The 23,137-nt window shown below is 31.5% G+C and overlaps 1 protein-coding gene and 1 pseudogene across 1 annotated transcript; one reads left to right on the plus strand and one right to left on the minus strand.

Moving 5' to 3' along the window:
• The first annotated feature begins 1,792 nt into the window (after positions 1–1,792).
• On the plus strand, positions 1,793–2,271 carry LOC143056691 (D-galactose-binding lectin-like; annotated as a pseudogene).
• A 2,444-nt stretch (positions 2,272–4,715) lies between these two features.
• LOC143055916 (uncharacterized) lies at positions 4,716–21,137 on the minus strand. Its single transcript, XM_076228966.1, has 13 exons — positions 21,047–21,137; positions 19,285–19,391; positions 18,558–18,651; positions 17,833–17,988; positions 16,856–17,008; positions 16,305–16,392; positions 15,652–15,687; positions 13,799–13,857; positions 13,076–13,166; positions 8,435–8,520; positions 7,408–8,034; positions 6,008–6,043; positions 4,716–5,428 (listed from the first exon to the last, which is right to left on the minus strand). Exons 2-13 carry the CDS (start codon positions 19,348–19,350, stop codon positions 5,262–5,264), a joined length of 1,659 nt encoding a protein of 552 aa, XP_076085081.1. The 5' UTR covers positions 19,351–19,391; positions 21,047–21,137; the 3' UTR covers positions 4,716–5,261.
• Positions 21,138–23,137: the final 2,000 nt, after the last annotated feature.

Raw genomic sequence — 23,137 nt, forward strand, 5'->3', positions numbered from 1 at the left:
AGTTATGAAATCGGGGGTTTGAATATGATTGACATTGAAAGTCACTTTGAATCACTAAAAGCATCATGGATAGGTAGAATCTTACATACAGATATGGCCAGATGGCAACTTATACCTTTAAATTATTTACAATGCTCAGGAAAAAATTGCCTAGCAGTTTATATGAATATGGATTATAATAAAGTTGATCAATATCTACCTAATATTCCAATATTTTATAAAAACGTGTTAAAAAGCTGGATGAAATTAGGAGGAGGACAGACAGATATACCAAAAACCTTTTACGAAATCAGAAAACAAATTATTTGGGGGAATAAATACATTAAATTTCATAACAAATGTCTTTTTTTCAAAAATTGGATAAAAGGTAACTTAATTTATATAAATGATATTTTAAATGAAGATGGCGAAATTTCACAAGATGTAATTTTGCAAAAAATTGAAAATAAATCCAACTGGATAGCTGAGTTGACATCCCTAAAAAAAGCAATTCCAAAAGATTGGTTACAATGTCTTAGATCAGAGAATTCAACAAGAAGTATAGTCAATGTAAAAAGGCAATGTTTGTCAATAAATGGTAAATATATTGACATTTCTTTTTTGACAAATAAGTTATTATATAACAGATTAGTAAAGAAAAAAATTGTGAAACCTATTGGTATAAATGTATGGTTAAATGTATTACCATTACAGACAGAATTTCATTTGAAACCATTGTACAACTTTATTTTTTACTATTTAGAAGAAAATAAATTAAAGATGTATCGATGGAAACTTTTACAAAGCATTTTACCAACCAAAAAGTTATTATTTAGATGGAAGGTAACAGACAATGATTTATGTAATAAATGCTTTACTGAAGAAGATTATCAACATTACTTTATGTCATGTTCTTTTTTGCACGATTTTTGGAGAAAAATTCATAATTTATTGCAAAAAGTAAATATAGAAAAAGATTTCACATTGAAAGATATTGTTTTTGGCTATAAAATATCTGATAAATATTACTTTGGCTTTAACTTTCTTATAACTATTATTGGGTTTTCAATTTATAAATCCTACTATGGATCTGAACAGAAAATGAAAAGACTTGATGTTTTTTGTCTATTCAAAAGAGAATTTACAAAACGAATGTATTATTCAAAGAAGTTAAAAGAAGATAATTTTTTAGTTAATGTTGAGAAACATTTATTAGATTGATGTTTTGTTTATTAATATATAATAGAATTGAAATTTATATGTATTCTTCACAAGGAGCTTGGACTTGTTGAAGACAATGTAACAAGCAACTGATGGAAATAAAGGAATTTTAAAAATAAAAAAAAAAGAATAAGCCTTTATGTTTAGAGTTTGGACACAGTTTGTTTTGAACACCTGGAGAAGATGATATGATACTATTCATTTAAGTAAAGTTCAATATAGAATAGTTTAAAAAGATAAACTTTTAACTAATTTGATGAGAAATAAACATTATTTCCTTTTTAAAAAAAAATATTCTGTAAACATGATGGGAAGTTGCCGTAAAGTTTAATTTCCTTGAGTTGTTAGGTTTCTGTCTTTTACGTATACTTGACATGACTTTTTTGTCAAACTGACTGACCTGTAGATGAACAATAACATGATTACACTAGCCGTGTTTCCGGTCGCAATGCTATCGATTTATTTCTCACTTTAAAGATTGAAATTCAAACACTTTTCAAAACATGTATGGCGACAGCTTCAGATTGAAAGAAAACATATGCAGCAATAAGTTCATCTTTTGTTTTTGTTTCAGTCGGAAACAAAATATCTCGACTTGGAAACAGCGATGACTACGTTTTTTATCAAACACAAGGCCAGTGGAAAGTTTTTTCATTCAAAAGGTGGCACTAGTAATCCTACCAATGGTACTAACTTAGTGCTGCATAGCGATATCCACGAAAGAATGTACTTTCAGTTCGAGGTTGTTGATGAACGATGGGACTATATCAAACATGTTGCAAGTAGAAAAATTGTCCATTCCTTTGGTTGAAAAGCTGACCCGATAAATAAAACCAATATGATATGGTTCTGCATCAAGACCGTCATGATTGGGCACTATTCGCCATGGATTTTTTAACGACAATATTAGACACAAAGGCGGGGGCGGGGGGGTACATCAACCCAAAGGGCGGATCTAAAAATCCCTCAAATGGTAACTTAATAGTGATGCATGAAGATAAGCATGGAGCTATGGAATTCATTTTTGTTTCTCCAAAAAATAAAGACAAACGCGTTTTAGTCTATGCCTAAAATATATTATTGAAATGGCTTACTCTTTATATTTAGATTACTGATTTTGTTATATTTATAATGAACTCGAATGTTTTGATATAACTTGCTAAAGTTATTTCTACAAATAAACAACGGGGATTTAGAAACAGCTCGTTTGATTTTAATGTTTACACACTGTTTTTATTTTTCATATATTTAATAAATAATGCACAGTCAAATAAAATCGCAATTTCATCGTTTTTATATGTATGCCGTTCACCTCATAAAATAAAACGGTTTATTCTAAACATGCGTTAGATACGCCCGTGCACGAGGGTATATGGTTTTTATGAATAGAAGAATGAAAGCAACGTGTAGAATATGAAAGTATGAAGATGTGGTATGATTGTCAATGAGACAACTATCCACCAGAGAAAAAATGTCGAAGAGGCATTTCTAGGTTAACGTACTACTTTCAAGAATGATCAATACCCTAACCATAGAGCAAGCTATATAAACTACAACAACAGAAACAATTTAAATTAGAAATTTAAACGAGCATTTTTGCAAGGATTTTATTTATTTTATCAATTAAAGTCTTAAGATACATAATGCTCAATGGGCATTTGATAAATATATTTGTCGACAACTTTGGACCAGCATTAAATACAATGCGCAATTGAGTCGAAAAAAGTAAAATTAAAAAAATAATGAACTCCGAGAAAAATGTTTACTCACCATTTAAGTCATCCTTATAAATGAGTCCAGTTGAGTGAAGAGCATTATATTGTTTTTATTCCTTATATTAAATAATAACAAGATTACAGAATATACATGTCTTTAGATAATCGCGAGTTGAGGACCGCAAATTGCGGAAGGTTTGTCAAATACAGCAAATGTAATCTATTCCTAGGGTAGAAAGCCCTTGCCATTAATAGAAATGCAATGTTATGCAAATAGTTACTTCATTTACATTACAATGTCAATGATAACGCATGTCAACACATAAGTGCTGACTAGTGGGCTGATGCAACTCTCGGGGATGAGCCCTTCCCGTCAGTGGCATCGATATAGTAGTAAAATATCCTAGGTTTGAAGTAATTACGCCAGAGACGAAATTTGTATGCTGTACAAATGACCAGGGATACTTAAGGTGACTACTATGTGAGTTTTAAGGTGAAACTTCATATTAGTGCGGAATTAATCATCGAATTCGATACAAACAAAACTTGTGGTTTTTTTTCAATTATTGAACAGAAGACAAACTACTTGTGTTGGCCAAGATTTTTATCTATTTTGCAATGCATCAAGAATGTTATGTACGACATGGTAAACGTTTTCAAAACGGTAGTAAGCTATTTTCAAAGAAAACATGAGGCGACAATCACGAAAACAACGTTTCAGGAACAAGAAAATGCTACATTTTTTTTTCATTTTCGTCGAAATAACAACATTTGACTGAAATACAATGTGAAACTATATCGACTGCAATTATTAGACCCAACAATAACTTCTGAGATTGTCTTTTGACAGAAATTATACCTGCATCATATTTTCAGCGTTCAATTGAATTTTCTAATATGACATACAAAGGACGTGTCAACTTTTTTTTTGATTACCGACATTGTATAGCTCGGCATCAAACTACATTCAACTAAAATTATATGATCACAGATAGTTCCGCTTACAAAAAAGTGACGATTAATGTCAAAAACCAATTTCAAATTTAAAAAAAGACTAAAAATAAAATAACAAAAATACTGAACTTCGAGGAATATTCAGAACGGAAAGTCCCTAATCAAACGATAAAACACATCAAACGAATGGACAACAACTGTCACATTCCTTACTTGGTACAGGCATTCTAAAATGTAGAATATGGTGGATTGAACTTGGTTTTATAGCACTAAATCTTTCACGTGTATGACAGTCGCATCAAATTCCATTATATATAATAATGAGTCAACAAAACAGACATAATAGGTAAAATTGTCAAAATAGGGATACAGCCATCAATACCGTTTCATAAATGATATGTATTTATTATTATCAGCCAGAAACAAAACAAAATGTTTATCATGTTTATGGAATCAATCTTGACCTGTACGTAATGGTCCGTGGCTGTATGTTCAATTTCAAAATGGTTTATTGTTGAAGGCCGTACAGTGACCTATAGTTGTATGACATATATCAAAACGTCATTGTCGGGGTCCTTTATGTATTGCTGTTTGCTCTGAACTAACTTAAATGCTCCGTGTTGAAGGCCATACCTTTACTAATATTTGTTTTCTTATATGCGGGGTATACCTTTTTATATTTGATGCGTTTCCCTCAATTTTAGTTTGTAACCCGGATTTGGTTTTTTTTCAATAGATTTATGAATTTCGTACAGCGGTATACTATTGTCGCCTTTATTTAAATGAGCAAATATCACGAATCTTCAAAGAAAATTTCATACAACAAAACAACAGCTAAACACGAAACAGACATACAAATTCTTTTATTTACATTAACATGTATATCAATATCCAATATTTTTAAATAGTTGTAAATAATTGTAAGCTAATTAATAAAATTGAATTATTCATAATATAAAAACACATAGTTGTCCATATCGAATACAATGGCAGAAAGAGGTAGTCCATATAAAAATAAAACATTATGATCACCAGTAATTGTTAATTTCAAATTTAAATTAACACACATTCAAACAAATATCTTCTTTTATTTATAATTATGATATATTGTTCTATAGCAAATAATACTTCTAATAATGACTTAGTATATCATAACTTAACATAGCAAATCAATAACATTAAGTCGATTTCCAGCATTGAACACATATTTGGCAATAAATGCGATTCCTATAGTTATAAAATGCCTTGACAATTCTAATTAACCTGAATTGCAGTTCATTCTTTGTAAGAACCGGGAGTTCAGAAAATAAACATATCAAAGTTATTTTCAATTATCCTTCGTGATTTAATTAATGGAAACTTTTCCTAAGTCGTAGGGAATATCTTGTTCATTCAAATTGTCTGCTTGCAGTCGGTTCTGTTCACACTTATTTTATCACTTATATTTTTTTCAGGAATTAAACTTCCGTTTGGTATAGACTTCATTGTATCTCCAACCAGTCCAAATTCATGGTTTTCTAGATTGCTCCTCAGGCTTTCTGTACTCTCTGAATTTCTACCTGAAATAACAAAAAATATTGAATGATTAAACCAAAACTGTTTTATTTATTTTTTTAAGTTACGTTTCTTGATATATATGTTTAGAGACAATTTATAGCGAAAACTGCATATAGTATTTATTTCGGTTATCTATTAGTAAGTATAAAAGCCATTCATTTCAATCAATATATTTGTATTAGACTCCCCATCAAACCAACTTAAACACATAGAAAAACAATTAATTTTATCAAGTTCGTTGTTTGGTGTAACGAAGAAGTGAACGATCCAATTTTTTCATCTTTTTTTTTTTTAACAAAATCTACTAGTTTTAATTTTTAACATGCATAATTATATTTTCCCCAGGAATGCAAATAGGAAACTGTGTATTCTCAATGTATCATTCTGAAAGATGAGGCTAAAGTTAAGCTGTAATATTTAATTTAAATCTTATTCAACGCTCCCATATATTTTATGTAACTAAAGTTTTATATAAAAAATGTTATTATTCAAGAGTACATGGAATAAAAAAATATCTATATTGAGGCCTACAACTGAATGATTTTATTAAATGCTTAAAATGCGAAACAAAGTAAGCATACCTGCTGATTCATATCCGCTCGACTGTTCATCTGAAACTACAAATTAGTTAGCATTATACATTTGATTCAATACATAATTGCGGTTTTAATTTTCACTCGTTTTTTTTCTGAAAATAAGAAGACGTGATATAATAATAATTGAGACTACTAATCACTATACACCAAGTAAGTGATGTAAGTAAGTACATAAGCTGTCAGATAACTGCGAGGTACTCTCGGATCTGTTCATTGTGTCTTTTTGTGTCGGGATGTATAAGTACCGGGCCACGTCCACTTGTATATATATTTGTCCATCTGATGAGTTAAGCCATTTTCAATTGATTTTTATACTTCGTTCTTATGTTGTACTGTTATACCACTGTCCCAGGTTAGAGGGGGGGGTTGGGATCCCGCTAACATGTTTAACCCCGCCACATTATTTATGTATGTGCCTGTCCCAAGTCAGGAGCCTGTAATTCAGTGGTTGTCGTTTGTTTATGTGTTATATATTTGTTTTCTTGTTTGAATTGTTTTACATTTTCTTTTCGGGGCCTTTTATAGTTGACTATGCGGTATGGGCTTTGCTCATTGTTGAAGACCGTACGGTGACCTATAGGTGTTAATGTCTGTGTCATTTTGGTCTTTTGTGGATAGTTGTCTCATTGGCAATAATACCACATCTTCTTTTATATATAAAATAATAATTGAGAATGGAAAAAGGGAATGTGTCAAAGCGTCAACAACCCCGACCATAGAGTAGATAACAGTCGAAGGCCACCAATGTATAGATTAACATTAAACTGATAATAGAGCATTTGCATTTTTCACGTATCTGGATACGTTCGTAGATAAACGTATACGTATCGGCCAGGTTTTTAAAATATAATATTTAAACTCCGACCTCAATTAAAACTACATTAAAATTAAATGCAATATAAAATATGTTAATCGCGACCAACTTGTCTCAATTTAGCCTTTCCTCATATACGTGATATAGACGATACGTCGATACGGATACGCCAGCAAATACACGAATAGTGTAAATGTTCTAATTAGAACAACCAACTACAGAACAGACAACACCAGGAGCAGTAAGCTATAGGTATACAAACAATCCACCATGACAGTAAAATTATATAGTAACAGCGCGTAGGTATAAAACGTGTTTCAGACGTCACCGTCTACTCAACATTGTTTCAGACGAGATCGTCTACTTTACACTACTTCATTTTTAGCCATGGCGTTGTCAGTTTGTTTTAGATTTATGAGTTTGACTTTCCCATTGGTATCTTTCGTCCCTCTTAGACGTGTTTCAGACGAGATCGTCTACTTTACACGTGTTACATAAAATCTCTTTAATATTGCTAAAACCAATTTATTTAAAATCTAAAATTATTAAAATTATTTTCCATAAAGCTTACCTATATAATTACCGATTCCATCCTCCGAAACTTGTGTAATTGGAGTTGATTTCTGTTCGGAAAGTTGTGTAGGTCGAGGATTTTGGCATTCAAGTAATCTGTCTTCATTTTTATCACAAATGTGTGCTAAATCGGAACTTACATTATGACCCAATGAAAAGTCAGTGCTATGGTTTCTTTGGTGGTCTTCTGGATATTCTTCTTGAGATAATTCCAGTGAACTAATGTTATTGTTATTTCGGCTTTCTAGTACGAAATTGGTTTTACTCGTCGATGTATTAACACAAGATTCGTCGTCAGAAGTTTGATTAACTTTTTCATTATTTATAATTTTCGTAATGATCTTTGGTAAAGCATCTGCATTTTTAATTTCAATGCTTTTTAATTTGTTTGCGCATCTGTCCTCGGGTATTGAAGATTTTTCCATTTCGTTAGAATTCTTCACAGGAGCATCATGTTCTTTTTTAATTATACTTTCAACCTTAGGTACACTATGAATGAGGTCTTTTGCCAAGTTTGCGTTCCGTAAGTTATTTTGTAAATTGCCTTTCGCTTCAGCATAGTGTCCATTTGTTCCGTTATTTTGTTGATGGTCAAGAAGTCGACCCTCTTCAGCTTTATCAGCACCTAAAGAGAAATGACATGGAATTTCAGTATTATGATTTAATCTTTATAAAAGTGCAGCAACAACGCATAATGAAAGATACTGGTATTGTCGAATCAAACTCAAACTCTACATTTTAGCACCCTATATTGTCGTATTCAGTCAGAGTCGATCTTCTTACTAACACTGTATACGCGCCGCATGTAAAAGTATGAACTGTGAGTGCCTTTGTAAAATCGATCTTTTTGCACAGTATCAGTACATACAGGGAAGTGAATCGATAACTTTCGATTTTTATAATAATGATAAACTTTATATTAAACATGATAAATGCATTTTTTTTTTGTCTCCTGTAAAAGTGTTGTCCGTCTTCTATTGTCTAACAATTCTAGTATAACAAAAGTAATAATTTCTTAATCTCACCGTCATTCTTTTGTCTTGTATACTTCAGAAGTATACCTGCAATCAGAATGATTCCCACAACTACCATTAGTACCAAAACTATTACACTGAAAATATAATACAAAACTATTAATAATGAGACTCGAAAAGATTCAGAGCTTGACATAATGACAAAACACCTGTCACTGCCCGTTTGTTATTAAAGACCGTACGTTGCCTTCTTTTTGTCTTTTGTATATTATTTGTGTTGGGTTACTGCATCGTTGACGATTCCATATCCCCGTTAAGGTAGTGCGTTCGGATTAAAATTTCGTTCCAATATGATTTTAGAACAGCAACCATTCGGCTATAAAAATAAATCCATCTAAATGCAGTTATCTACAAAAAGGCCTTCACATTTTTTTCTTATTTTAACATAATTCTATAAATTTTATAGCTTACATTTATTTTTATTAATCATGAAAATCGCAATTTTACGTTAATAATCGCTTGTCCGGCGTAACATTTTCAGATTGAATAAAATGAATTTTCCTATGTTCTGTTGTAATTGTGAACATAAAATCTGCGACATTTGGTATTTTTAACTTCCTAATAGATTTGTTTTCTGACATCATACATTGTACCCGGTGTTTTGGCGTAGGACGAAATTTAAAGCAAGTCGTCAACAAAATATTAAGCAGAGGAACCCGTTTTTACATGTTTTGAGGAAAGTTATTCAAGATTTCAGATTACATTTTTATCGTTATTATATCATTAAATCATATTAAGATTAATAAAAGTATACTAAATAAAAAGTTCCGAAAAAACGTAAGCATTTTCATAGTTTCAAATGTAAAACAAACTTTTTTATGGAGCAGAATTTTAATAAATCGCATGTCTAGCCACTATGTCCAAACGTTATCTTCTTCCATTCCTTAGATGAAATATGTGATATAGATAGAAAATGTGCATTTATAATACTAAATCAACATTTTTAAAATATACAAACTATAAGTTCATTCAAATGGCCATATGAGTTAGGTGTTTTCACTAACATCATGACCTTATAATCTTATTTTAGAAAGCATTCCCTTTGTCTAGCCATTATGTACAAGGGCGTAATTTAAGACGTTTCTGCACAGCTGCGCCCTTTATATGAATACACACTAATCCGGCTAGGCTGTTAAAATGATGCCGGGAAATGTTCATTCCAAAATGGTCTGCTGAATCAAAATAACACTCGGATTTGAAATAAAAAAAACCCACACACATCAGGATTAGACCCTTTATAGACACAGTGAGAAAAGGGGGAAGAACTAGGGATAATTTCTTATGGTCAAAAGTTTTCACACAAATCTAAAAACCATCTTTACAGATTAGAATCCAAGGTACAACGGTCTTATAAACTTTAAACAATTATATAAATACTGTATATCTAAATTGCAAAGATAACCATAAGTCCTTGAAAAAAAACGGAGAAAGAGCCTTGCATATATACTAGTAGTCTGAAAAATTGCACATTCAGATGTTGGACAAAAGTGATTTCATCCTAAAAAAATAATCATTTCCACTAAAAACAAATTAAAATTATATTTTTCTAAATTATTTTATGAAATAAAAACTTTAAGATGTAGAAATGATTGAAGTTTTATTTTCTCATGTGTCCCTCCGGTATTAAGAATAAGCGCAAAGATTTTTTTACCAGAACTTTTTCTGACCAAAATAAAATTGGAAAAATTTGCAATTGTTTTCAACTCATAAAAAAGAACGATTCTTACAAAACTCATGGCCTTATAAACAATAAAACTTGAATCAATCCTTCATCTTATGGTATTTATTTGATAAAAATCGGCCGAGAAGGTACTCTGCAATATTTTTTGAAAAATAGCGCAAATTCGCTTTTGATCAGAAAACGTAACGTGTATGGATTCAAAATTGTCAATTTTTCATGTTACATTTTGCGACGCAATACCGTGCGTAACGTCGGTGTGTTTAGGTAAAATTAAAAAAGTCCGGAATTTCAAATCGCTTTAATGTCCGAAGAGTATAAGTTAGGGAACAAAATAAGTTAAAAGTATTGATAGGTTATGAATATAAAAAAGATGTGGTATGATTGCAAATGAGACAACTGTCCTCTAGAGACCAAAATGACACACAAATTAACAACCAGAGGTCACCGTATGGCCTTCAACAATGAACAAAGCCCATACCGCATAGTCAGCTATAAAAGTCTCCGAAATGACAGTGTAAAACAATTCAAACGAGAAAATTAACGGTCTTATTTATGTACAAAAAAAAAGAATAAAGCTCCTAACGTTACGCACGCTGTTCCTACAACCCCTAGGATTTGTAACACAATCTTCGAAATTTCCTCCGCAAAACAAAATGAAAATGTTAGCAAACACGAACCACTATTAAAACAAATTCAATATATGTTTTAAATTATGTTTTTTTAGCTCTTGATCATATACTAAGTTATATCTCGTATATTTGAGGATTAAAATAACAAAGCTATGTGAAAAAAACGGATGTCCAACGTTACATTTATGAAAAACTGTTTTGACTCTTATGTATAGTGATCATATTTCTTATTCTCTGATCTTTCGGAAACTTGGCAGGAACAACGGCATGTGTCGGTTCTTTGTGGCGTTAAAGCCGTTATTATGCCAAATTTCATTTGACTCGGTGGCCGCATATAAAGCTATAAAGTTAGATACAGGAAGAGTACAAAATGCGAAAATTCTTTTCTTATTTACTACATATTTGGGTCTTAAAGGAATAAATTTTTTCAACACATTACAAAACGGTAGCCATTTTGTCCAAACGTCGAAAAACGTCGAAAAATCCGAAAAACGCTAATTTCCGACGTTACATGTCCTAAAGTTTCAATTAAATGTTCATGATAATTAAAACAAATCGTTTGGTGAAATTTGGAAAAAGATGTTGATGGCTGTCGAAAAAAAAAGAATAGTGCATGTTGCTACATGTATAGACTCCGGCCGGGACATAGATTCGACACAGGTTAAATTTTGCAATTTTTATTGATCGTTTATAGCTTTTATCGATTTTTTTTAAAAGAATCGTGAAAAGGGAAATTAAATCTCATAATTACATGAACTTCGTTCAACTTTTGCAAAGACAAATTGGAAACACCAAGACAATCCTCTAAATGTAAAATGCGAATTTTAATTTATGTTGCGGAAGGACTACGAAATAGATCATTTAAAGTCGTCACTTCAGTAAGGTGCATTCACCAATTATATCAAAAGACTTAATACTAGTCCACGAAATGTTTTACTTCGCAATGTGTCCTGCTATTCATGTTATAACTGAAAGTAATTCCTGTACTACATGTACTAGCGAAGCCGGAACTTTTCGTCAATATTAACTTGTGCATGAAATGGAGGTAATTAAATTAAAGACAAATCCAAAACAGCGACGAAAACCGTTTCATTGAATTAATAAAACCCGAGATTATATTAGCCGTTTTACGGACAATTCAGGAGTAGATTACTATATTTTAAAATGTATATCAGAAGTTAAACAATTTAAACAAGCAACTTTAGAAGACTTGGAAAATAATTCTCAAGCCAAGATTCAAGAAATTGAAGGGGTGTATTTCGACGAATTATGTGCCAAGAAAAATACAATTCTATTCAAATTAATTAATCAAGGTTAAAAAAAGTTTCGATTTACTTGCAGAGTGTCAGATATATTTGTATCGGGGTTGAATTAAGATATAGAAATTTTACAATAACAGATGATATGCACCATGAAAGTTAAACATCCTATGATAAAAGTTTTGCACATTATTTATGGAAACCGTATACATGTACAGTACTTCCGTCCAATTTTTCCTATCTACATTACTTGCGACAGTAAGCACTGCATTTTAGGTGAAATAACTTAAAAGGTAAACATTATTAAATCGATTTCCACAACTTGAGGTAATTTATGATAAAATGATATCACAAAAAGAACAGAACCAGAAATCAACCAATAACATATAAAAAAAACGAATAAAACTTGCAAAAATTAATCAAAGTCAAAAACCCTCTTTGACGCCGCCTTTTTAGTGTAACGTCGTGTTGTAGGAACATCGTGCACAACGTTTCAGATGTAATTTTGAGATATATTTTTTTTTCAAATGTCTGTAAAAGGCTAATTCGAACTTTTACCTTAATAGTTGCATTGGTATTTTTTGGAACTTAAATTAAAAAAAAAGTAATCAAGAATCTGCTGAAACTTTGGTAAATGACCATTTGTGGATTATCAGAGTCTAATGTGCAAAGAAAAATGGGTTTTATGGGGCAAAATATTGCACCCTGTATCTTCATGGGAAAAAAAGGAGCCCGAACATCTAACATATATTCCTAAACCTGACCTAAGTACATCCTTAATTCATGATATTGTAATGATGTTCACTTATGCGAAAGACATTTATTTCAATGTTATACAATACGCTTACTTAGTTAAAATGGAAATAAAATTGTCTTGTTATTTGCTGTGTTGCTGACCTACTTGCCAATGGCATACCGGGCAGTAACTAAGTCTACAAATTTATACGTTGCTGTTTACTATCATAACTGATATATATATACGTAAAATTAAGACCAAAATGACAAAAATACAGTATTTTGTTGTTTAATTTAGTAGGTTCAAGGTTAAGTGATGGATACTTACATGGCAACTAACCAGCTAGATGAAGGCTCCATAGTTACGCGTGCAACTGATGGGATCGAAAACGATTCTTTCCTTTGAATAGTGGTACTCTCTAGGTAAAAAGATATTATAAAGTTCCATTATAAATTAAAAAAAATCAACTACCATTGATATTCTTCATTACTGGTGTAAACAAAAAACACAGGAGCGCACAATCAAAAGTATTATAATTGATAGACACACAATAAAAAAATCTTAATAAACAATGCATAAAAAAGTCACAGGACAATGTTAAAATACTCAATATGTATGAAGTTGGACTTTGAGTGCAGTTTACTAATAAGTTACTTTTATTTATTTAGTAGAACGGAAGGATAAAATGAATCCTAGAAAACTAAGCAATAATGTTGACTCCAAAATATTTTCATCGATTCGCTGTTCAATAAGCAGATAGATGTTTAAATGAAAGTCCATCACAAACTAAATTGTTATTGTTTTTTTATTTTCAAATGTGTTCATGTATCCATTTTGGCAAAGATAAACTCCATTCCTTAAGTCTTTCTGTTAAAATTTCAGAGCTGTTCTGTGCAACTTGGTTAATGTTTGTGTCCATCACATCACCATCATTTATTTTCGTCTTTTCGAGTTTGTATTGTTCATATCCCATCTATAATGTTAACGTTTTTTGCATTCCTTTGCCTACTTTACCAATTAACCCCCTGTTCTTATCAATAATCAATTTACCTGTTTTCTCTGTAGAAAGTATGTGAGATTCTGTTGTGGCAACTTTAATAGTGTCCTCCCTGTAAAACACAAACCATTAAAAAGTTTTTAAAATAACTAAATATCTATGGAGGAAGTAAGTTTGTTGAAAAAATTCTTGTAAAACTCTTATTTTGTGATAGTATTTTGATTGGTAAGTTTATTCGGTGTTTGTACATCATGCATGGGCAGACCTTAGATATAGGAAGAAGTGGTGTTAGTGGTAATGAGACAACTCTCCATCCAAATAACAATTTAAAAAAAAAAAAAAAAAAAAAATATATATATATATATATTTATTTTTAGGTCAATATACGGCCTTCAACACGGAGCCTTGGCTCACACCGAACAACAAGCTATAAAGGGCCCCAAAATTACTAGTGTAAAACCATTCAAACGGGAAAACCAACGGTCTAATCTATATAAAAAACGAGAAACAAGAAATTAAATTACATAAACAAACGACAACTACTGTACATCCGATTCCTGACTTAGGACAGGTGCAAACATTTGCAGCGGGATTAAATGTTTTAATGGATCCAAACCTTCTCCCTTTTTCTGAAACAATAGCATAACATCACAACATAGAAAAACACACGATAAAATATCAATTGATAGTCTTAAACTCAACCAAAAAACGTAAATTAATATTATAAAAAGGAAGGGTCCAACCAAATGATACCGTTCAAACCTATTGATCGTAAAAAAAGGGGGGGGGAACCCTGCACCCTTGGATTCACCTCTGTGCTCACTAGTTTCACAAAGAACAAAAAGCTACCATTAACCATCAACAGAGCATTTTATTGTTGAATGTAAAGAATGATATTCAGCCAAAAATTCATTAAACAACTTGGTTAATAGAGATCTCCTATATTAACGAGGCCATGCATAATTCATCCGTCTATTGATGCCGGGCTGGCACGATATTAACCCATCCGTCAATCCTCGGCAGAATCCGCTACTCTCATTGTATAAGATGAGGGTACGGAATCGGCCGAGTTGAGACGAATGGATATTTACCTTATCGGAATGTTTGTGTGTATTCTTTTTCATTTCAGATAGTTTAAAAGATGAGTATTTTGTAAATATCGGTTTGTTGATACGTGTATTACACGCTTCTAAAGACTTTTTTCTCCTTATTTTTGACTTTTGAAAGAATATCTACTGTGTGGTTGCACATTCTTGCACTCGGTCAGGTAAGAGCGCATAGGAGTAAAATCAAACAAAATAATAATTGCTCAATTAGGTATGGGGAGGAGTTTACTGTTTTCTTATGATTTTGTAGTGTTAAAAAAACATATAACTTCAGTTATTTCCCCCATCTCAAATTGTACCGATTGTAAGCTTGATTTTGTTTCATTTTTTGCTCTTACTTGTCAAAGTAAGAAACCTGTCGGTAAAATATAAACTCCGGGGTCAAAAGTCGGTAATAAAAAAAATAATCCAATGTCTTTGCAAAGATTTGTCTTGTTCGTTTGAACATCGATAGTTTTTTTTTATATTCAACCTTGCATACGTTTGATTCCCGATTTCCTTTATTTTGATAAACAAAATATCTAATAACATCTGTTCTATATATCTATATCAAAGGAAAACAATTTGTTTGTATGTCTTTATGTCATGCCGTTAGTCAGGTTCAAAACCGAAAATCTGTTACACATACAGAAATGTTTTGTTTGGGCCTACTAGAATAAGATATTTTTTTTCTTCAGTGTAACAGCTGAGAGTTATATGGGTATGTCTGTAATAAATCAATGTTAACTATGAAAAAAACCTGTTTATGTCTACCCTTGAATGATTGATAAACCGAAATTAACAACTAAAGATGGTCCTACCTCTTAACTGGCTTATTTGTAGTCTGTACCGTGGAGCTGAAAGTTGTAACATAAAAACAAATTAAAAAAACGGTTCTTTAAATCAAACGAAGCTTTTCTATTTAAAAATCAAGGACAAAAAAACAGAGTTCAGTTAAAATTAAGCATAAAAGCATTTATGCATTATCAAGAACATGAAGTTTATAATGCAATATTGCATTATGAGTATCAATTGAAAAAATTCTGTGTAGTTTTTCGTGGACTGTATTTTATGTGGTTTTTTTTTTTGGTTTTTTTTTGTTATTTGCTTTTATTTTCGATTTGTGGTTTTTGCTTTTCCCTGTGTAGCTCGTCCTTTTTAATCGATTTCATTATTGACATACTTATTCGAAAATGCTTATATCTTATCATCTGGTATGATACACCAAATTATTTTAAAAAAATTAAACGAAAGGTGATATGAGAGAAGCATGAACTCTTGACCCTTTCGAACACCTAAGCTCATCTTTTTTTTTTGGTAGGATCATGAAAATTATTAAAGTTTGGTGAACTGTTGTTTGTATTTATTTCTTTTTTTCTTTTTTGAGTTGTATCTTAAACTTTTGGATCTTGCTTGCTTTACTTTTATTTACTGTAGGCAACAGACTGTAATATCAAAGAAATAAATAACGCACCTTTTGACTACAACACTGTCACCAGTGCTGATACAAGGGCCACAACCTGTTTCGTTCTTCCATGTACCATACGGACAATGTACACATGCTAGAAAAAAAAACATGTTGATCATAGTCATTATAGAATTAAAGTTTAAAGAGTTAACGGGTTGACATATTTGAGAAGGATTTTCTAAATATTTTATTTGTCCTGATAACTTTTAAACTTTTCCTTACTTTAGATCTAATATGTCTATAGTCCACCTCTATACTGAATTCCAGCTGGTTTTATATTACCACAACAGTGGCGGATCAGGGGTAATCCGGAGGTTGGAATCCCCCTTTTTCTGGGACGATCAATGCATTTGAATAGGAACCTATGGTTGGAACCCCCTTTTTATCCTGGGTTGGTTCGTCTTAATAACCAAGAAGCTGTGAATATTAAACAGAGCACACCAAAGCACTGCTTTTAACACAAAATAGATGCTTGATGTATTTATGATCAAAAGATAAATGTTGTATACATACTATATTTCAAATTGCATGATTATGTATAATTCAATTTGACTTACTTCCATTTTCATTTAAGGTTTCTCCGACACCACACGTCTCCATCTTTTTCATGCATGCGCACGGATCTCCATAGTAACATTCATCAGTATTACACTGGCAAAACTTGGCATAACTACACATTTTAGCATTGGAAGTACGACTTGGCTCAATATCTGAAATTGACAATTTTTAATTACTAAAAAATATAAGTTTACAAATCGGCTGTCTGTTTCATATTTTAGATGTAAGTAATAATAATGCATTGTTTTTATACGTAACTTTGCTTCAGAATGTCAGCCCTGGTCTTTGGGTGGGATCGTGTTGCTCATTCGTTAGGTTTTTTTTATGTAATACCTGGTTGTATGTACATGTAGCAGTTATTTGCCTTTTCAGCGTTTGTCCTCTTTTTTTTTTTTTTTGGCAATTTATTGTCACTTTTCTTTCTGACTTATGGGTTATGATCTTTTGTTTTTTGAATCTGTAGTCACTTTCTCCTCTAAGTCGTTCTGAGCCAATATCAAGGCACCTGACATAGTAAAGGTAGATGGAATTAAATATTTAGGAGAAAATATTTGAAAAACGCTTATAAAAAATAAGTTCAAAAAAAATCATTTAAATGTTTAATATATATCCGTAAATGTAGAAAACAAAAACAAAAATGAACAAGACAAAACAAAACAAAACACAGAGAACAGAACGGGTATAAGCAAAACAATACAAAATGATAAATAATAATACAGTATCAGAGAATGTTCTCATTGACATAACCTCTAAATATAGATACCAAGCTGTCATTAAACCCATCTGTCACTTTACTTTCCCTTTTTCCTTTTCTAATTCAAGCATCACTAAAGATTCTTTTTTGACGAAACGCGCGTCTGTCGTACAAAATTATAAGCGCGGTATCTTTTTTTTCCTATATACTACTCAATTTTACTTCTTAGAAACATGTAGAATGAGATTCACATTTAAAATTTTGAAAAGAAAAACTACATACCTGATGCATGACATTTATCCTTGTTTTTGTTTTTAAAGCATTCTGTTTGCTTGGTGTCCTGTGTTGATTGGATGTAGTTAGGTTGGACCAAATCTAACGGACAAGGGTGACATATATCTTTGGTATGATCATCACTACATGGTAATATTTCATTTCCTGTTACAAATGAACACAAGTATAACTCTGTTATAAATGACACTGTTTATTTTGTATATCTTTAGTATAATTGTTTGTAGATTAAAGTGATCAACTGAAAATATATCAAAAACCAAGTAAAAGGAACATATTGATATGTTTAAAAAAAATACAATCCTTTTTAATTTTAAATAAGCATTTGCAAGTTTTATTCATTGTTGAAGGTCGTACAGTGACCTATAATTGTCAATTTCTGTGTCATTTAGTTTCTTATGGCCTCATACGGCATGTTTTATTTTTATATTAGATAAAAACTAACTACAATACAGTTTACACAACTAAAAAACAAGCAAGAGTTCGCTAAATAAAATAGCAGACAATGTGTTCTGAAAGCTGTGATCTATAGAAAAAAGTACTTACAACGCATAAAATTGAAGTTTGTGGGCACTAAAATAACAGGAGAAAAGAAGCCCGAAAAACGCAAGGATTGGTCGTATTCCCCGTCGAATGAGTGAATATATATATTCATCTTAAATCTATATATTTCAATCTTGATATTCATACATTTAAAATTAAATTTTGACTTTTACCTGGTGGACAATTTACAATTGGAATACATAACCGCCTCTTATTTCCAAACAATCTAGATATATACTGGACATCAGAATTTTCACGAACATCAGCCTAAAAAAACATAAAAATATATTATCACAATGAACAATTCACTAAGGTACATGTAGGACGAGGTCAGTAGTTAACATTTATACAACGTTCGAAAATTTGAAATTGTGTGACTATTGACTTTTGTATTAATTAACTCATGTAGCAGCTTAAGTGTTGTATATCAAACTATTGTTTTTCCCTTTCTGTTCCTGTGTAAATTGATCTTGGAGAGTATGTATCTATTTAGTTGGGGTATTTTTAGGCGTATACGTGTTTCGTTGAAAGGTACATACAGTATTTAATATCCCGTGTCATTCCCGCATTTGATTCACCCTTATAATAATCGTATCCAAATTAATACGTATATGCGAATTATTTCTTGAATTATTTTTTACACTGGATTTTTGTATATCATGACAATTGTCTATAAAAATATATCAGTATATTTTTCAGAGACATCTGCCTGTGTAATGCACATTTTGGTGGAACATCATTTTTCTTATGTTTTTGGTGAATTGTAGTTTCATCTGAGTCAAAACACGACTCCTTAATTTTAAAATGGGGGTAAACATACAAGTGATACTGAGTATGATATTGAATTAGGAAAATGTCACATGACTGTATATATAATACTATTTATTCAACAATACTTACCAGGACAGTGGAAAGTCCAATCACGTAGAGATACAATTGTAATTTACACATTTTCATATGTTTCATAATAATGATGAATTCCTGTGGTCACAGTCTGCTATAAACAACTGAAGAAAAAAAAATAATAATAAAGTTGAAATGGGTAGTCTTGCTAAAATCGATTTGTTGATTTATAAAAAAAGTGAAATAACAAAAATACCGAACTCTGAGGAAATTTCAAAACGGAAAGTCCCTAATCAAATGGCAAAACCAAACGCTCAAACACATCAAACGAAGGGATAAGAAATGATATTCTTGACTAGGTACAGGCTAACGATTTATTGATACATTGATTGATTGATCGATGATCATTGCTTAACGTCATGTCAGTACAAAATGACTTCATTGCAATCAAAACTAACAAAAAAAATCATCATAATTATTCAAATTAATGTATGTATTTTTACATTTCGTTTTCAGCATATCATCCGAACTATAAAAAACACAATAAGAATTGAAAAGAAAGACATGTGAAAAAGGAAAAACTTACACATTATCAATAAATACATTAATGACTTACGCCATGTTAAACAAATGGAATATAAAACATTAAATAACAGAAGTCATTGAATTCATTCATTTAAAATTCTTTCTATTTAAAGTTTTTCCCCCGGATAAGTGTGACGTAGATTTAAAAACTCGGCCCACGATAAATATTTACAGTCGACACAATCGTCTTTGTCATTGAAATACGATACAATGAATATTCTGTACCCGGAGCTAAAAAAATATTCAATACAATTTGTACTAAGAAAATAATTATCTTTAATTGCATCATAGAATGATAAACGTTCAACATTTTTTTAAATTTCAAAAACAAAAGAAAAGAACTTTTTTTTTCTTATTTTGTTTAACTGTTGGATTTCATTTTTAGTGTTTATTAAAAACATTTAATTTTGCACTAAGAATACGATATTTTTCAAACTTACAAGGAGAAAATGACTTATTTGGGCCACCTTTATTCTTTCAAAAGTAAAATTTTACCTATTTTTCGTCCTTTTCAGAAAAAAACCCCTGATAATCTATTGTACGATTCAAATTATTTATCATTTTTATCTTTTTTCATGTTTACAAAAGTGTTTAAATGTAAGTAGCATTATGATAGCTATCTGTGTCAAGCACCAAGCAAATCATCTGTCCGCATGTGATAGAGGAAAAAAATGGATTGTCTTTGACTAAAGTTGTCATATAAACCCTAACCCTGCCGTCCAACCTAATTTCTCGATAGGGGGGATAGGTGCCTATGACATTAGATAGGGCACATATATTTTTAATCAAAAGTGTAGCTTTCCTGGGGAAAGTCTAACAGAGATATTCAGCTCCTAGTCAAATGGTAAAAAGGAGAAGTATATAAAAACTGACAAAATCATACGCCATCAATCAACGGAACAAGTAAAAAACAATTCATATTGCCATATTCCTGACTTAGTATATACAGGTATCATCCGAAGGTCATGATGAGTTGAACCTGGAATTGAAGCTAGCTAAATCTCTTACTTTTATGATAGTTGTTTAGAGTACCGTTGTGGTGACAAAATTGATAAATAAACCAACTGAAGCAGACATAAGACGTGACAAGAACGAGGCCCACAATATTTCAAATAAAATTGAGAATTTAAATTGGGAATGTGTCAAAGAGACAACAACCCGACATAAGAACAGAAAACAGTATTTTAGCATCAGTAGGGAATATAAAAATGTAGTAACGTGTATATCTACTTACGTTCATAAATCAGTTAACAATCCGTCTTATAAAATAAAAATAAATTTATGAATCGAACCACTATTTTCAAAAATGTTTATAAGGGGAACCCCCGGTAAGAGTATCTATGCAAATATTTATTTATTAAGTGTTTAAGATTACCAAGAATTTAAATTTACATAAACAGTCTCGGGAAACACCTGAAGATACTAAAAATAAACATATGTACACGAAAACTTTTGACGAGTACTGAACCATGATAATGTTTAAAATACATACATTGTAGTTTAATCTATCCAGTGTAACATACAATAAGAGGTGTGGGCGAAATGTAGTACAATATGAATTCGTCATTCATTTTTTGAAAAAATCATTTTTGGTAAACCATTTGGAATATGAAATATGAATACTTGTGTAGCGGAAAGTTCATTTTGAGAATTATTCTTAAATACAAATAACATCATTTAAATCCATGACTAACAGTTGATTAGAGCTAGTACAAAATGTATGAGTGTTTATTACGTGTCATCAGAAAGTTGATTTTTTTCGCAATTATGATAGACAATTTTATTTATGTAAAAATAATTTAAACGTTTCATCACATGTATATGTCTTCAAAGATGATAAACAGAATTAATTAGTAGCTCAACAGTGATGTTTTGCGACGTCCGTTCGCCTGTCAGATCTATTAGACATATACGCCCTGTTTTCCCCTCATTACTTTAAGTATGTGCTTAGGCACAACAACTCGTGCATTCTTGATGTACCTTTGTGTTGATAAAAGCAGTCCATGCATCAACAATTTACTTTCTCATAATATACTTATGCATGAAATACTTGCCACTGGACATTGATCAAACAAGCCAGAATCAACAGGTCGATCTATTATGATAACCTGTTTATTTATCAATACAACAAGCATAAAGACTTGAATACGTTATTCTACTTGATTCCATGAGTTAAATTATGACTCGTATAGCATAGCCAGGACGGTTACTGAATATAATCTAGAAAAATGAAAATATTTGTAAAAAAACATCTTGAGATGCTATTAGTTTTCCTGACAATCCATTTTTACATGTATAATTGCTGGACAATCCATTTTTACACGTATAACACACGTACTTAAAATAAATGATAAAATTAATAATGAACTTGGTTATTCTTTTTATGCCCCATTTATGGGCATTATGTTTTCTGGTCTGTGCGTCCGTCTGTTCGTTCGTTCGTTCGTCCGTCCGGCTGTCCCGCTTCAGGTTAAAGTTTTTGGTCGAGGTAGTTTTTGATGAAGTTGAAATCCAATCCACTTGAAACTTAGTAAACTTAGTTCCCTATGATATGATCTTTCAATTTTAATGCCAAACTAGAGATTTTGTCCCATTTTCACGGCCCACTGAACATAGAAAATGATAGTCCGGATGGGGCATCCGTGTACTTTGGACACTTTCTTGTTCATCAATGTTTCGAAAGTAAAACACTAGGTCCTAATTGCTCTTTAACTTCGTACTTTATTTGCCCTTTTTTTCGAGCGTCACTGATTAGTCTTTTGTAGACGAAACGCGCGATTGGCGTAAATTAAAAATTTCAATCCTTGTATCTATGGTGAGATTATATTCAATGTTATATGAATCGTCATTGCTAGTAGTCTTTTCTATGCCCCCACCTACGATAGTAGAGGGGCATTATGTTTTCTGGTCTGTACGTTCATTCGTCTGTCTATTCGTTCGTCTATCTGTCTGTTCGTTCACCCGTCCGTTCGTCCGTCCGTCCGTTCGTCCCGCTTCAGGTTAAAGTTTTTGGTCAAGGTAGTTTTTGATGAAGCTGAAGTCCAATCAACTTGAAACTTAGTACACATGTTCCTTATGATATCATCTTTCTTATTTTAATGCCAAATAAAACTTTTGACCCCAATTTCAAGGTCCACTGAACATAGAAAACGTTAGTTCGAGGGGTGCATCCGTGTACTGGGGACACATACTTGTTCTTGCTGCGTTGAGGACCAATTGGTGGCCTTGGGTTGTTTTCTTTTGAAACTTTCCCGTTTCAATCATCTATTCTATTCTTTCAAATAACCTGTTTTATATAATCGAATATAATTATTAAATTGGTATT

This window comes from Mytilus galloprovincialis, chromosome 13 (assembly GCF_965363235.1).
Source record: "Mytilus galloprovincialis chromosome 13, xbMytGall1.hap1.1, whole genome shotgun sequence".
Classification (NCBI taxonomy): domain Eukaryota; kingdom Metazoa; phylum Mollusca; class Bivalvia; order Mytilida; family Mytilidae; genus Mytilus; species Mytilus galloprovincialis.